The sequence below is a fragment of the Mus musculus genome, chromosome 2, assembly GCF_000001635.26.
Source record: "Mus musculus strain C57BL/6J chromosome 2, GRCm38.p6 C57BL/6J".
Classification (NCBI taxonomy): domain Eukaryota; kingdom Metazoa; phylum Chordata; class Mammalia; order Rodentia; family Muridae; genus Mus; species Mus musculus.
The window spans coordinates 26,913,330-26,929,111 of NC_000068.7; the positions used below are offsets into that span (position 1 = coordinate 26,913,330).

At 49.7% G+C, this 15,782-nt stretch overlaps 3 protein-coding genes and 1 long non-coding RNA gene across 17 annotated transcripts in view; 1 reads left to right on the top strand and 3 right to left on the bottom strand.

The window, feature by feature from the left end:
* Positions 1–48: 48 nt before the first annotated feature.
* Positions 49–3,281, bottom strand: Surf1 (surfeit gene 1). 12 transcript variants are annotated; one of them, NR_073420.1, is made up of 9 exons: positions 2,928–3,201; positions 2,626–2,677; positions 2,267–2,440; positions 2,103–2,185; positions 1,378–1,566; positions 846–918; positions 584–746; positions 248–329; positions 49–176 (listed from the first exon to the last, which is right to left on the bottom strand). NR_073420.1 is itself a non-coding variant. In NM_001271724.1 (9 exons), exons 1-9 carry the CDS (start codon positions 3,000–3,002, stop codon positions 107–109), a joined length of 885 nt encoding a protein of 294 aa, NP_001258653.2. In that variant the 5' UTR covers positions 3,003–3,201; the 3' UTR covers positions 49–106. The 12 variants fall into 12 exon arrangements, 8 of the variants coding, with proteins under 8 accessions (NP_001258653.2, NP_038705.2, XP_006497884.1 ...); NM_001271724.1 differs by having other exon boundaries at positions 846–882; positions 2,267–2,400; NM_013677.2 differs by having other exon boundaries at positions 2,267–2,400.
* Surf2 (surfeit gene 2) lies at positions 3,043–6,858 on the top strand. Of its 2 annotated transcripts, none has more exons than XM_006497827.4 (6): positions 3,043–3,174; positions 3,376–3,530; positions 4,099–4,202; positions 5,544–5,726; positions 5,863–6,029; positions 6,274–6,858. In XM_006497827.4, exons 1-6 carry the CDS (start codon positions 3,097–3,099, stop codon positions 6,283–6,285), a joined length of 699 nt encoding a protein of 232 aa, XP_006497890.1. In that variant the 5' UTR covers positions 3,043–3,096; the 3' UTR covers positions 6,286–6,858. The 2 variants fall into 2 exon arrangements, with proteins under 2 accessions (XP_006497890.1, NP_038706.1); NM_013678.3 differs by having other exon boundaries at positions 3,079–3,174; positions 6,398–6,843.
* Surf4 (surfeit gene 4) overlaps positions 6,712–15,782 on the bottom strand; it is a 13,736-nt gene continuing 4,665 nt past the window's right edge. The window contains exons 2-6 of one of the 2 annotated variants that reach the window (NM_011512.3): positions 13,440–13,626; positions 12,279–12,355; positions 11,624–11,667; positions 11,016–11,202; positions 6,712–8,842 (exon numbers count right to left, since the gene is read on the bottom strand). In NM_011512.3, coding sequence (NP_035642.1) covers positions 8,576–8,842; positions 11,016–11,202; positions 11,624–11,667; positions 12,279–12,355; positions 13,440–13,626 — 762 coding nt within the window. In that variant the 3' untranslated portion in view covers positions 6,712–8,575. The remainder of the gene's footprint in view (positions 8,843–11,015; positions 11,203–11,623; positions 11,668–12,278; positions 12,356–13,439; positions 13,627–15,782) is intronic. The other variant, XM_006497828.3, reaches the window with a different exon arrangement.
* Gm36591 overlaps positions 14,919–15,782 on the bottom strand; it is a 5,021-nt gene continuing 4,157 nt past the window's right edge. Inside the window, exon 2 of the long non-coding RNA XR_374179.1 lies at positions 14,919–15,510. This is a non-coding gene — a long non-coding RNA (predicted gene, 36591). The remainder of the gene's footprint in view (positions 15,511–15,782) is intronic.

The following is a 15,782-nucleotide window of genomic DNA, read 5'->3' on the forward strand; positions in this document are numbered from 1 at the left end:
TATTTGGGTTGGCGCGAGTGTGCCCTGTAAAACGGTTTCAGACTGAGCCATGGTTTTTACATAGCAAGATCTTTATTTTATGGTTGTTGGGAACAGGCTCCTTACTTCACATGATGGGTGTCCGACGTACAAATTTTTGGAACCACAAATATGATGTGGCCGCACACAGTCCGTACCTGTGGTTGAAAGAGATTATAGCCTGTGCGGGGTGGGGTGGGTGGAGGGGGTAGCAGGCAGCAGGACTAACCAGGTAAGGATGTACTGCATGTGCTCATTGCGCAGAGTCACTCTCGTCTGTCCTCCGATGGGCCCGCCGGGGGCTGTGCTGTCTGTGGAGACAGGAGTCAGCTCTGTCAGACCCCTAAGTGCAACCAGAGAAAGTCTGCTGGGCTGTTTTGAGACTTTGTTAATGCAATTAATATTAATTTCTTTGCCTTAGCCTCAGGAAGACTTCAGGCAAAAGGTAGCTACATTCTTCGCCAAAATACCACAAAAACAGTCTCCACACCACATACTAAGATTCTCCTCTAAAACGCTATCCAATAGTGCATGCTCTCCCCAAAGCAGGCTGACCACAACATACGGAAGTCTGCATCAATGAAAATGGGGTCCGCTCCTGTTATCTTGGCCATAGCTTCCAGGTCTCGATAATACCAGTGATTCCTTTCTGGGCTGTTCTCCGGAACAAAGGGCTTCCTGTTTTCTGTGAGCCTCACTATGCCAACTAGGTCTACTTCTCCCAGAACCTACAAGAGAAGGCAGGACTGCTTTTTACGGGAGTCCTGTATGGAGGCAAGGTGACTTAACTATATACATTTCTCGGGCTGAAGAGCCATATGCCTTACCTGGCCTTTCTGTCTGGTCTCAGGATTCACTTTCTTCCTGGGAACAAACCCTCTATTAACCAGGATGGTGACTCTAGAACAATAATAAAAGTCACCCTTTGGGTGAGGAAGAGTTCCAATACAGATGTCACTAGTGGTTACTTCAGCATTTATCTACTGGGCATATAAATGGTTTATTCTGTGGATTCAGACTTCACTGCTAAGCCTTAGTGATTCAAACTGGCTAAGAAAATCGCTTAATGGGCTGGAGAGATGGCTCAGCAGTTAGGAGCACTGACTGCTCTTCCAGAGAGAGGTCCTGAGTTCAATTCCCAGCAACCACGTGGTGGCCCACAACCATCTGTAGTGGAATCCGATGCCCTCTTCTGGTGTGTCTGAAGACAGCTACAAAGTGTACTCATAAATAAAATCTTTTTAAAAAGTTGCTTAATGTTGGAGATGTTGGAAATTATCAGGCAGTGTTGGCTCTCATAAATTCCCTAGGGTCTTAAGGTTGACTGAGCACAATGAGGCTCAGCCATGCACTACTCACCCCAAGTCAGAGCAATGGAAAGGAGTAACTACATGGGCCCCACTTTCAGTTGAGGATAGTCTGCCAGCATCTCGCGCCTCTCGGACAGGATCCACCATGGTCCGAGGCATTATGTACAACTCTTTAGAGTGGTCAAAGTGGCCCCTGACCTTCACTGGCCTGTACTCCAAATTTTTCAGTTCCATTGGGCTATAAGGAGAAAAGGAAGGGCTGTGAGTAAGCCAGGCTTGTCAATCCTTTAAGCAGAAAGGCTCAGTGAGGATCATCAGACAGGTTATGTCCTCCATAGCAACCTTTGATGCCAAATAGTAATAGAAGATGGTGATAACCAGAGCCCAGGTTTTCAAGGAAAGTGTGGGTTTCTGTATGGCTACTGTATATACATTAACAAAATGTGAGTCCAAACTCCACTTGTTCCCAACCCTGAAGGACAAAACTTTAAAATTCAAGAGGGCAATACAATAAACTTTAAAGACCACCACCCACCAGGGCCACAATGAACTGTCACCACTTTGGAGGATCCCTTGAGACCTGAAAAGGGAAATCTGACACCGAAAATAAATCTTTTCTATTTATGTTCTGTGTCCAATTTCATAAAGGCAGTCAGCAGGCAGTTTATCGGGAAACAGGGTTCTCGCCAAAGGACAGCAAATTACACCAAACAGAAGCAAGGGCCCCACTGCCGCCCTGTAAGTGGAATGAATAAAGTGGGCAGCCACACTCACTCTGCTGGTAGAGGGATGGGCTCAGCCATGACTCGAGACTCTAATTCTGCAATAAGTTTCAGCTTCCATTTCCGACGTTGGACCTATAGAAACAGCATGAGCTAAGCTAAGGTATCAGTGGAGTCCGAGCCTCGGAGCCACCCAAATTCGACCCCCATCTTCACCTGCCAAGTCCCCAGGCCAAAAGCAGTAGCAGGGATTAAAAGCAGGAACCACTGGAGAAAAGAATCGTCCTCTGCTTTAGCGGCGGCTGTTTCAGCAGTAGAACTGCAACACCTGCGTGGCCTACAGACCATCCCTGGAGGAAGTTTTACAACACTGGCATGGGGTCAGAAGCCCTAGAACAAACAGAACTGGATGGCCAATTCCTCGAGAGGCCCGATTATACCCCAGAGAATGTATGGCAAAGGTGGCAATTAACAGCACATGTGCCCAACCCTCTCCCAGTACAATACACGCAGTAAACCACTGTGGGCTGAAAAGAAAGGTGCATCAACCGCACCCAGGTCTGAGCCCTTCTCACCTGAGCGGACAGAAAACCCAAAGACGCTCCTCCTGACAGCGCAGAACTGGGCCTGCGGGGACCAGACAGGCCGAGGGGCTAAATCCAGGGAACCCCACGCCTGCCAAGTGCAAGCACCTGACACGGTCCAACCCAGCCCCACACAACTTCGAGCTAAGTCTTCTTGGGCAGGGTCCTCCCTGGCACCGCTCCACCCAGGGCTAAGTTCTCTTGGGCAGGGTCCTCCTCGGCCCCACTCCACTCCGGGCCCGGCCCTCCAGATCCCTCTTCTTGAGCAGGATCCTCTCTGAACCCCCGCTTACCCGTCCCGCGTAGGCCCATTGCGACCACCGCGTCATCCGTCGCGGCAGCACAGCCAAAGCCATCACAGCAGCCATCTTTGAGCACTTCCGGGACCGAGAAATCTGCTTCCTTCCGGGACGGCGCTCTGTCTCACGTGGTGGCTGCGGCGTCAGATGGGCATCTCCGATCATGGACGAACCACCCTCTGATGTGCTTGCATTCTTGCGCCAGCACCCCAGCTTGAGACTACTGCCCAACACCCGCAAGGTCGGAAGAGAACCGTGACCGGAAGAGTAGGGCCAGGAAGGAACGGGATCTGGGAGGAGCGGAACCTCGGAGGACCGACAGTGGCCAGAAAGGAGGGGGACCCGGGAGTATTGTGCCTGGAAAGCGTGGGACCTGGGAGGACAGTGCAGGGAAGGGGCGGAGCTGGCAAGAACCACCTTCTGACCAGATGCTCATCCGCAGGTTCGCTGCTCCCTAACTGGCCATGAGCTGCCCTGCCGTCTGCCCGAGCTCCAGGAATACACCCGCGGCAAGAAGTACCAACGGCTGTCAAGTTCCTTCTCTAACTTCGATTACGCAGCTTTCGAGCCACACATTGTGCCCAGCACAAAGAATCGGTACGTAGTTTGGCCGGCCAGCGCCTAGGAGCAGAGCCTGTGCCCCCTGTTCTGAGCTTGTAGGAGCCTCCCACTGTGACACTTATCAGGACAGTGCTTGTGGCCCTTGCATGTAGTTCCCTGAAGCCAGGCTGGGCAGTGCCAGTTTCACTGTTTGGGGATCCTGTCTATGGTTGTGTGGTTGATATATCCTCATATAGCACTCCCTGAGCTGTCTGACCGCCAAGCATGCAGTGTGAAACTGCAATTTCTTGGGTAACAATCTGGGTCCTTGATCCCAGATACTGAGTGGAATTGTTTGTAAGCCTGTGTAGCTGGGTTGGCCTGGAACTCACTATGTAGGCCAGACTGACCTTAAAGCCTGCCTCTGACTCTGCCCCTCTGCCTCTGCCACCTGAGTGCTGGAATTAAAGTCCACCATGCCTTTTTCAAAATCCAGACACTGAGACTAAATGCAGAGCATCCCAGCAGATGGATCATTTGTTTGCAGCATGCAGCCATGGTGGAGCCCACAAGACTGGGCCCTTGGTGTGCACTGCCCCTCCATACCCACCTGTTTGCCTTTTAGGCACCAACTGTTCTGCAAACTCACCCTGAGGCACATCAATAAGTCCCCAGAACACGTGCTGAGGCACACCCAGGGCCGGAGGTATCAGAGAGCACTTCATCAATGTAAGTCACCCCCCAGAAGCTCAGGCCTTTGGATGCATGCTCCCTGCCCCCAAAAAGCCAGAAAGGTGCCTTGGCCATCACTGATCCTTTATTGATGCACTTGCCTGATCTTGCACAGTGAGAAGGCAAAGCCAGAAGTAGGTGGGAAGGAGTGCGGTGGAGGTCTGATATTCCATAGCAGGGACAATCCTAGGGTAGCTCCCAGGCTGAGGCTGCAGTATTCTAGTTATAGGACAGGTCCATAGTCATCTGATACTGCAGGAGAGCCTTGAAGACTGTTCTCAGGAGCAGGATTGGTGCAAACAGTCCTGCAGGCTCCAGAGGGTGAGGGGTCTTGCAGCTAAGGGGTTGGTGGCTTGAGCAGGAAAGGGGACTTGCAGACAGCCTCCAGTATTGTTGGGTATAGCCAGGGGTGGGAAGGCATCCCAAGTCATTGAGAGTAGAGACTCCTGGGGTTAGGGACAGAGAGAGGATGGGGCCAGCTTGAGCATGAGGGAGGTGAAAACCTCCCATCCATGCTACCACAGGAAGATGAGGGTAAGAAAGGGACTGGGACTAGGTAACTTGGATGGAGGAATGAAGCAGGGAGAATGGAGGGTTGGGGTTCGCAGAGGCTGGGGATGAGTGGGAGGCTTCAGGGACTGCATCGCCTGTCCTGCCCTAACAGGCAGACTTCAGTCACAGGGTGGGAAGGTAAGGAATCTGTCAGTTGTCTGCTGGTGCAGAGTTGGCACCTGGGCTGCACTGACCGGTGGCAAGCTAAGGTTTGGCTGTTGTACCTTTGTTAGCTTTGTCATCTGCTACATTTTCACAGGGAGGGCTGTACAGGAATCCCCATGATTATAAAGATGTATCAAAGAGCTGAGACAGAGCCAAAACACAGTGAGGCCGGTTAGGATGGCAGGCTGGTTACCGTAGCTAATTGGCCTGCTGAGAGCACTGGGAGGAGACCACAGTGGTCCTAGAAATAGATGTCAAAGATGAAGCAGGGAAGACTGGAGATAGCAGAGCAGTTGGTTCTATCAGATGCCCAGTCCCAATTAGACTGTTACTCATGAGCAATGAGCTGGTATCCCTCACCTATGGAGATGGTGCTGGCCCAAGAAGTTCAGACTCCTCAGTACCTGAGGACAGCAGTGGTGACCCTAGTAAGTGCCTTCCCTGAAGCCTCATTCCCGCGCCAAGTTGAAGTGAAGCCAGGCAGTTTCCCCTGAGGTCCACAGCCTTTGGCTGCCCACCCCTATCTGGTAGGATAAAGGAACAGAACCATGGCACAATACAACCCATAGCTTAGCTGTGCACCAAGAGGGTACCAGTGTAATGAGCTTGCTAGTCTCCTAGATGAAGAGTGTCAGAAACAAGGTGTGGAATATGTCCCTGCCTGCCTTCTACACAAGAGGAAGAAGAGAGAGGACCAGACGAACAGTGATGAACTCCCAGGCCAGAGAACAGGTTTCTGGGAGCCAGCTTCCAGTGACGAGGAAGACGCCTTGAGTGACGACAGCATGACAGACCTATACCCACGTAAGCAGACCCAGTCCAATCCCTGCCCCTGTCTCCTGCTAGGTACCTTGTGATCCTGCTGTGAGCCACTTTTCCTAAGAAAGGGAGGGATGCTTTTACCTGTGACACAGCTCAGCCAAGTGTTTGTTCCTTCCAGCTGAGCTGTTCACAAAGAGAGAACTAGGCAAGCCTAAGAACGATGACACTCCTGAAGACTTTCTGACAGACCAACAGGATGAGAAGCCGGAGCATTCAGAAGAGAAGAGCTTTAGAGAGAGGGAAGAGGCCAGAGTGGGCCACAAGAGGGGTCGTAAACTGAGGAAGGTGAGTGGTGGGCTGCAGAGTGCTGAGGGTAGGGGGCTACTCAGCAAATTCTGCAAGTGCACTTGTCGGGTAGCAGCCTAAAATATGGAAGCCAAGGCCACTTTAGAAGGTCTGCAGGAGTAAGTCCTGACTGCTCAGGAACTTCACTGCTGGGTACTCCCTCTCTATGGGACAGGACTGAGTATTCTGTCAGAGAGGAGCAAGGTAGACAAAGTCTCTAGTCACCTGTGTTGCCCTCTCCCAGGCCCCACACTGACCCAGCAATAGAAGTGTTGAGAAGGCAGACTTAAGGCTCTTCCGGCTTAGACACACAGTGCCTTTCCCTGTGAACCTGCAGAGGCCCTGGTCAGCATTTTCTGCTTTCACAGAAGCAGCTCACCTCCTTGACCAAGAAGTTCAAGAGCTATCATCACAAGCCCAAGAACTTCAGTTCCTTTAAGCAGCTGGGGAGATGAAGCCTGCAAAAAAAGCCTTTGGATGTCCTTGGAAATGGCCACTGATATCCTGACATTGGCTGTTGTCCAGAGTGGGCCTGGAGGTTCTGTTCAGAAGATGGCAGCGTCGGGGACTTGCATGGCTTTCTCTGCAGTGTTGAGTGACTCTTGCTGTAGCTCACTGTAGCATCCCGAAGCCTAGCCAGGCTCCCAGCTCTGGCTGCTCACCATATAGGACCACACTATATACCACAAATGCCATTATTTATTTTGATGTTTCCAAAGATCAAAACATTTTCAAACACAACTAAGATATAAAATACAGCATAAAAATGAGGTTTATACCTATTCCCACATAAAGCTAAAGCATCTTCAGAAAACTTTTGCCAAACCAATATGTGTATCATTGTTTTCTCCCGTCCCAGGCGCACCCCACAGGAGGCTGGTAAATGGGCCAAGTACCCTTGGGATGAGGGTTCCCATCCCAGGCAGAACCCACAGGAGGCTGGTCAAAGGGCTAAGTAACCCTGGGACGAGGGCTTCTGCTGCACGGCATGCACTTGCCTCCCAGGGTCTGCCCCACTCCACAGACTGGAATGTCATGGGGCTGCCACTGCAGGTGGCTGTGCACTGAGGCAGCTCTGTGGTAAAGAACTAGCATGGCCTGAGCCAGTGCTGGAACTCACTTGGGAGGAATAGGCAGGCCATAAGGCTGCAGGAAAACATGGGCTAGGTGTTGAGAAGGTGAATTCAGCCTGCAGAGCCAGCGAGGCAAGGGACTGACCCAAAGTGACTCAGAGAACAAAGTCCTGCCTACCCAGCTGATGCCAGAAAGGAGGACCTCCAAGACTCTGTACCCAAGGGTGAGGTAAGCTGCCAGCTTCCCTCCAGGGGTTCTAAGTCTGTCTGTTCTCTCCAACAGACCTGGGAGAGATCCAGGAGGAACCCAACTACCCTCATGGCACTACCATGCAGATGAGCAAGACCACAGCATTAGACACCCCACCCCTCCCCCAAAAAGAGAAACACGGTGTAAGGCAATGTTAGAAAACTTTAAATACAGGACTGAGATCAAATTGGTAAGGCATCACAAATTGTAAAAAGTATCTTGGCTGCATACAGCAGAGCAAGTTGACAAAAATCTGAGCAAGCAACAGCCTCAGGGGAATGGTGGTATCAGGGCTGTCGACGGGGTCGGCTCAGCCTGGAACAGGGAGTTAAGCTGGGGGTTGGGGACCACAACCTGTGGAGTTCAGGCCTTGCTCTGAGAAGGTCAAGTGTGAGGTAACTGGGTTGAGCCTGGGTGTCTTGAGTACTGGGACTCCTCACTTCTGGGCCCCATGGCATCGCTGTTCCCAGGCTGGTTCCATGGTGGTTGTGTGGGCCATCCTGTGAGCAGCCTGCTCTCCTGCCCTTTCCACCACCAAGCTTGAGGGATAGCAGCTTTCTAAGAACTTCCTGCTGCTTACCCCATCCCATCCCTGCTTGGAGCCATGAAAACTCCCAAGGTACCTTTCACCCAGTAAACAGCATCCAGCTAGCTAACATCAAGGACTTGGGACAGCAGTAACACCCACCTTTCCAATACTGTACTGTTCTCTTGACTTGGTTTCTCTAACATCTTCACTGATCCTATAAAATACAGGGGCAGAAGCAATGCTGGGGCCACTGGTAGAATTCTGAACTGGAGGTTTAACCGTTTGGTGTTTGGCTGGACTATCCTAAGTCATTTAGTAGTTTGAGCTAAGGATGTAAACTCAAAACTAAGAAGGGAAACTGCTTTGAATGATAAAAATACAGCTCAGTACGACTTCCCCAAAAGGAACTCGGAGACAGGAGGAATGAGGCCACAGCCCAGCACGCTGTCTCCTCCAAGCCTTGGCTAAGGAGTGACCATCCAGCTCGCCAGCCCTGGACAGTCAAGACTCCAGACTATTTCCAAAGATTTTATCTCCAATTTTCAGGTGTCTGCAAATAAAGTTCTCAAAACATCTGTGCCTTTACCAAGGGAGGGGAAGGGAGAAGGACACACAAACGCCGGCAGTTTGTTGACTCTGCCCTGAACCAGGCCAGGGCCCTGTGCCTCAGCCAGGGAGGGGAGGGATCTGTGTGTTACCACTCTTTCTTCTTCTCATCCATGGACACACCCCCTGGGCCAAGAGCCACCACCAGGAGCAGGCCTCCAATCACTGACATGGTCTGGAAGAAGTCGTATTTCAGGAAGTCATGCATGGGTTTATATACCGGGATTGTCCAGAAGGCGTTGAAATACACGTTGATGGCAAACAGCCAGACGACGAGAGTCAAAGCTGCCAGCTTGGTTTTAAAACCGATGGCTACTAAGATCATCAGAGCTGTGCCCACAATGTTCTGGATGATCTGCACAGATTCAAAAAGAAATGACATTCAGACTAAAGGTCAAACGCTGGACACACTTGTATCTGAGCCAGGCTCACATAACCAGGACTTAGTGAGAGTCCTGGAACACACAAACCCTAAAACAATACAGAATATTGGACTTACAAAGAGTTCTGTATTAAAGGTGCTATGGCCTTACATGTACTCTCCCGAATGCCATATGTTGGAAAATCCCCTAAATCCTATAGTGATGTTTGCCAGGTAAGACTTTGATGAGTGACTAGCCCATAAAAAGAAGCTTGGGATACCGTGAGTTCTCTTGGTAATCTACAGAGTCCTTACCACAAGACCCACTAGATGTGACCTTGACCTTGGGAGTCCCTGCCTCCAGAAGCATAAGCTGAGTAAAGTATCATTCTGTGTATTTACCCTTCTGGGGTGTTCAGTTACAGCAACAGAACATGAACTAAGAAAACTGATGTCAAGAATCAAGAAGTATGGCTGCATTGGAGAGATGGCTTGGTGGTTAAGAGCACTGACTGTTCTTTCTAGAGGACCCAGGTTCAAATCCAAGCACCCACATGGCAGCTCACAACTGTAACTCCAAGATCTGACTGACACCCTCACATATACATACAGGCAAAACAACAATGCACATAAAAATAATTTTTAAAAGTGTGTCTATTGCTAAAGAAACACCTGACTGGAATGGAATAATTGTCAGACTCTGAGGCATCTAGAGAAGCATTGTCAGGAGTGGAGCAGTGAAGGCCTCTCTGGGAAGAGCTGAGAAGGAAAGACAGGGACAGGGACTTCACTAGTGGTGTTTAGTGGCCCTGGCCACCATCCTGTTATAGTATAAACAGTAAACATGAGACAGGGATTTATAAAGCAGAGCAAAGGCCATTCTTGTTAGAAAACTGCAATGAAGGCAAGCCTAGCACATGCTTTTAATCTCGAACTCTGAGTTCAAGACCAGCCTGGACTATAGACTGAGTTCCAGTACAGCCGAGGTCTTGAAAAAGAAAAGAAAAAAAAAAAAAAAGGAAGAAAGCTGCAGTGGCCTCGGCATCACTGAGTCCACACCCTGGGACCTTGCAGAATACAGAACATCCATCTGGCAGAAGAAACTTAGCAGCAGCAAAGCATTCAGGTTGACATGTAGCTACTTTGGATTCTGACTGTTAATAGTGAAACAAGGGTGCAAAGACTGAATTCATAACAAGGGAAAATGTGAAAACAGGTAAAAAGTTCTCTGGCCAAAAAATCAAAGATGGCTTCTCAGGGTCTATGTAACCCAGACTGACCTTGAACTTAAAATCTTACCTCTGCCTCCTGGGCACAGGTCTTTGCCACATCTGGCCAACCAACAATAAAAAAAATAAAAATGAGTAAATAAGTTTGTGTTTGTGTGGGAGGGCAGAGGCCAGAACAGAACTGGATAGCCTCTAATCAGTCTCAGGATAGTCCTTTTTGAAGTAGGATCTCTTCTGACACTAGAGCTCATCTCAGGTAGGATGGAAGCAGCAATCCAAATAATCCTCCTGCCTCTGCTCCTCTCAAAGGCCATTTTACAGGCATTTGCTGGATGCCTGACAAGTTACTCTCATGCTTAGGGTTGATGTATGGTCCTCATGACTGCAGAGAAATCACTCTTCACCAGTGAGCCACCTGTATTTCAGTGTAAAAGATCTGTGGAAGATTAGTAACAGCTGCAGTGCTACCCTGGTAGGTCCCTATACCACAACTGAGCTCAGTTCATCTACACCCACCTACCTACTCATGCTGGGTATGCCTTCCCAACAATGCCTATTTGCCAGCTCTGCTTCTCCGTGTGATATATAAAAATCAGGATGTGCCGAACGGTGGTGGCGCACGCCTTTAATCCCAGCACTTGGGAGGCAGAGGCAGGTGGATTTCTGAGTTTGAAGCCAGCCTGGTCTACAAAGTGAGTGCCAGGACAGCTGGGGCTACACAGAGAAACCCTGTCTCGAAAAACAAAACAAAACAAAACAAAACAAAACAAAACAAAACCAGAATGTACTGGCCCACAGTGTGAATTGACCTCTGAAGAAGAAAAGTCAGAAGTCTGCAGAGAGGGCACTGGCCTCTCATTTATAAGCATGAGCTCATCTCCTCAGGCTGTGCTGAGCCACAGCTATGCCAACAGGTAGCATATGGTTTGGGTACTCACAGAAAAGAAGCTGGCATCAAAGTGAAGGAGGGTCATGAACATCAGGACCAGCAGGACCCTTCCTCCAAGCTGCATGTACTGCTTGGGGGAGCTCTCACGCATGGTTGGGACACCAGCAAACATGCTCTTCCCTTCTGAGCGGGATTCTGCCAAGAGCAGCAGCAAACCTCCTCCTAAAGCCAGGTTCCTGAGAAACAGAAACATCAGCTACAATCACCAGGTGTCCGTCAACAAAGCCAGAGCAAGAGAGTCTGGCATGGACACAACCAAGGCCCACCCTTGCCTTTCTCCAAAACAAACCACCATTCAATGGGACCAGACCAAGCTGAGTACAAAGGACCAGCCTCAAGTTGAACCAACAGGAGGCTCCTTGGATGTACACGGAACCAAGCTCTGGTCTCTGCCCACTTCCACTCAGACCCTCAGTCCACACACCCATGTAATACAGGGCTAGAAGACAGGACCCCTCGCTATCAAGCCAAGATTCCAGCTGTGGGGGATACTCTGCTGTGCCCTCAGAACCCTGCTCCTCAGAGGGTAGCACTAGCCAACAGGTGCACAGGAGAGGGCCAAGGACTCTATATTCTTACCACCCAAAATGCACCTACCTCATGAGAAACTTCAAGTCCCACAAAATGCTATAGGCAATTGTCTAAAGGAACAGAGAAAAAAATGAATCAGCATTTCACATCAATATCTATAGATATCACAACAGCATGAGGCAGACAGTTCAAACGGGTAAGAACATAAGATACACAAAACTATTTGAGACACAGAGGGCAGATCAGTAGGACCACTTGGCTCAGTATGCGGAACAGAGCACAGTGTGCCCACTAGGCCTGTCCGACTATCAGAGTTGTGCTGTGATGTTCTGGAGCACAACGCAAGGGCAAGGCCACCAGTGCAGATCACTCTCCTCCTAACTGCCATGCTGAGTAAGTAGACATTCTTATTTGTCAAATGCCAGGACTCCCAGCTCACACACAGCCATGGCCTACGTCTCTGCCTAGGAAGTTCAGGGAAAAGGGACTGATGGCTCAGTATCTATGGCTCCTGCTTGGGGCCATCTGCTCCTAAACCCTACGTAGGAAAGAAGAGTGGCCACTTCTCCAAAAAGAAAAATAGCTCTAGACAGCCAGATACACAGGAGGCTGAAGGGGTAAGATGCTGGACCCAATACATAGCTCCACCAAAGCAAAGCAAAGTGAGACCTACCCCATACCCCTTGTACCCAAAGTGAGAACCACTAAAGTGACTGTATACCTGCAGTGCGATGATTCCAAACAGCCCAAAGCAGGCATACTGCACGAAGTTCCTGCTCAGCACCAAAACACAGCCAGCTAGAAAGAGGACAGAATTAGGGGCTACCATCTGTCCAAGACAACAAAACACCTTTATTCCAATGCTGCTGAGCTGCTGCACCCCAAGCAAAGCACCTTCCCAGAGCTTTAATGGCAGGGGGGCCTGTGCCCTGAAGCCTGCCCAGCTTCTGAAGAACACTAGTCCAGACCATACTTTGGCTCCTTGTGCCAGTGACTACAAGTGTGGAGCTGACTGCTCCACTACGGAGCACATCCAACAATGCTTGAAAGTACAAGGCCTTTCTCACCTCCTAACATGCAAGGGCAAGAAAGCTGTCACCAGGTTGGGCGGTGGTGGCGCATGCCTTTAATCCCAGCACTCCGGAGGCAGAGGCAGGTGAATTTCTGAGTTCGAGGCTAGCCTGGTCTACAAAGTGAGTTCCAGGACAGCCAGGGCTATACAGAGAAATCCTGTCTCGAAAAACAAAAACAAAAACAAAAAAAGAAAAAAAAGAAAGCAAGCAAGAAAACCAATGTGAGCCCAAATATGAGCCCTGGTCTGTGCTGACTGACTGAACCCTTTTGTCCTTTCTGGATACCATCTAACTGACTTAACTGCCCAGGCTCTAGCATCTCCTCTTGCATTTAGAAGCAAAGACTGTGTCCAACTTCTTTTTTGTTCGTTTATAGACAGTCTCACTATATAGACCCAGCTGCCCTGGAACTTGTTTTATTATATAGGCCAAGTTGGTCTTGAACTCAAAGAGAAAACCTCTACCTGCCTCTAAATCCCAAATGCTGTCGTTAAAGGTGTGAGCCACCACAGCAGCCTTCTGTCCGATCTCTAGAGCAAGTTTAAAGAAATGCGTGCAAGGGAACTGAGTATGGACCATCCACCCAAAAGCTCAGAACCAAACCATGGCTGGCATATTTCAACACCCAGAGCTGTAATCTCAGCTGAGAAGCTCTTAAGTTTGTCATATCAGCCTTCAGCCCAGGAAGGGGTACCCAGACCTCAAGTTCACACATAGCTTCTCAATGGCCAACAACAATGAATGGGGAGTATCAGTCAAGGGAACAGGATGCTCCAGAAGTATACTAGAGAGGCTAGAGAGCCACTTACTCAATTGTCCCAGCAGGTTGAGGAACACGAAGGATGAGGCCAACAGGTAGCCACAGCTCCAGGTGGTGTCGATATAGTCACGCTGCTCACTCCACTGGAACCACATGCGGATGCCATCCTCCAGGAAGGTGCTGATCAGGCAGAGGCGCGCCACATGAGGCAGGTACTGCTTGGTGACTCGAAGGAACTGTAAGACCACAGAACACACTGGTGAGGTGGCTGCAACCTCATCATGACAACAGGTCAGAGGAGACAAGCCAGCTCTCTGGAAGACAGAGAGGCCCTCAGCAGGTCCAGTGCCTTGCCAGGGCAGACTGCAGGACTCAACACCTGCTTTAGATGCTCCCATCGTAAGTCTAGACACATGATGATCAACACTTAGTCCCAGAGACAAAGACAGCGTCACACACATCTGGCACAGGACCATAGGCAATGTCTAATACTATCTACCAGGTTTGTTCCACCCTCCAAAGCTATCAAAGGAGAAAAACCACAAGACACACAGTTCCCAAGACAAATGTGGGGCACACTAACAAGTGGGAGACACAGAAACCATCTGAAAGGCTCTCAGGATATCTCCAGTCTAGAAATTCTCACACCTCAGCCCCCTCCCATCCAGAGCCATCCTCAGCACTGGTGGAGAGCATCAGCAGAACACCCCTAACCCCTACCTTTGAGATGCCACAAGCAGCATTTCCAACTGTGGCAGAAAAATAAATCCCTCTATTTTTCTACCCTTTCCCACACCATCAAAATCTCTCTGGAAAGTTTAATGTCCTATGGGGTAACTGTGGTACAGACAAACAGCTGTGCTATGGGCTGGAAAGAAAGCACTGAGATGTTCTCACAGTCTGTATGATCTAAAGCAAGGTAAAAATATGAGAGATCAACAATGACTGCAGTGAAACTCAAGTGTGCCAATCGCCAGCAAAGGACAGTTCTGTACATCTACAGCTCCCTTCTGTCCCTGTGCAGATGGCAGTTGATGGTTTCATTAGACCGGCACACCCTACTGAAGCTAGGTGCAAATGACATGCAGGTGGACTCCATACTTTTCTCATACCACCCTTAAGAGCTGAGCAGCAAGGTGAAAGATATCATGGAGGCCTAGAAGAAAGAACAAAGAGCTGCCCATGGACTGACGTGTCAAGAAGAGTCTAAAGTGCAGAGTCTGACCCCACCAGGGCAGCGGGGAGAACATGAGCTGTGCAGGCCTTCCCAAGGCTGACTAAACCTCCTGTTGGACTAGGTGAGGATGTATGTAAGGGGTATACCCAAACTCTCAGCATGTTACAAGCTACTTCAAAACCCAAGCCACTGCTAAAACTACCATCTCAGCTGCAAAGCACCTGGGCATCCCACGGAGGGGTGTCCAGGCTTGGCTTGGTTGGCAATGCAGACAGGCTCAATCTGGGGCAGGGAACAGGAAGTCATAACACTGAAGCCCAAATCCTCAGACACAGCCCTGGTGTGTATCTGCATGTGCTTACTCAGCCCTACTGAAGAGATGGCACAAGCCACACTGACATCATCACAGAGACTAGCCAGCAGCTCTGAAGTCAGAGCACAGGCACTCAGGCCACACGTCTTCACCCTGTCCGTCCTTGTCTAACCCCAGCCAGCAATGGGCTCAAGGCATGGTGATCCAGTTACTTTTAGGGGTGGGAGAGGTTGCTACCCTCCAACAAGTAAAGACCATGCAATTACTGGCTGCTAAGAGTCCTTCCTAACTTGCAGAGTCAAAAAAATCTGTAATAAAAAAAGAAAACAAGAAAAAGGGGCATGATGACACAATGCTTGTGATGTCAGCTTCTTGGGAGGCTGAGGCAGGAAGTTCACTTGAACCTAATATTTCAAGACAATGTTTAGCAGCATAGAGACCCAATCTCACAATAAACACGAAAGGAAAAAAGAGTCCAAATATGCTTATGTTTTAGGGCCCTGGTAGAAAATACACATACAACAACATTCTGTTAGCTGGGGGAACAAGTGACACCACTCACCATCCCAGTTTCTACTTCATGGTCCTAATGTCCTAGAAATAGCCAGCAGTGACGTAATCACCAATAATCTATGAGAGTAAAGAACACCACCATGGATCTCAGAGCACTCCCAAGAAATGGCCCTCATATTGTCAAGTACCCAAACTAAGCAGTGCAGACCACAGGAGGGTGTGGACTGTCAAGCAGCCACAGACACTGGAGACGTTCTGACTTGCTTCCAAATGAGAACTGTTCCCAACACAATTACACTGGGGCTTCACCCACTGGATGAACAGACCTGCCCAGCCTTGCTGCAGTCTGCTCCTCCCTCAAGAACCTCACCATAGATGCTCAATTGCTA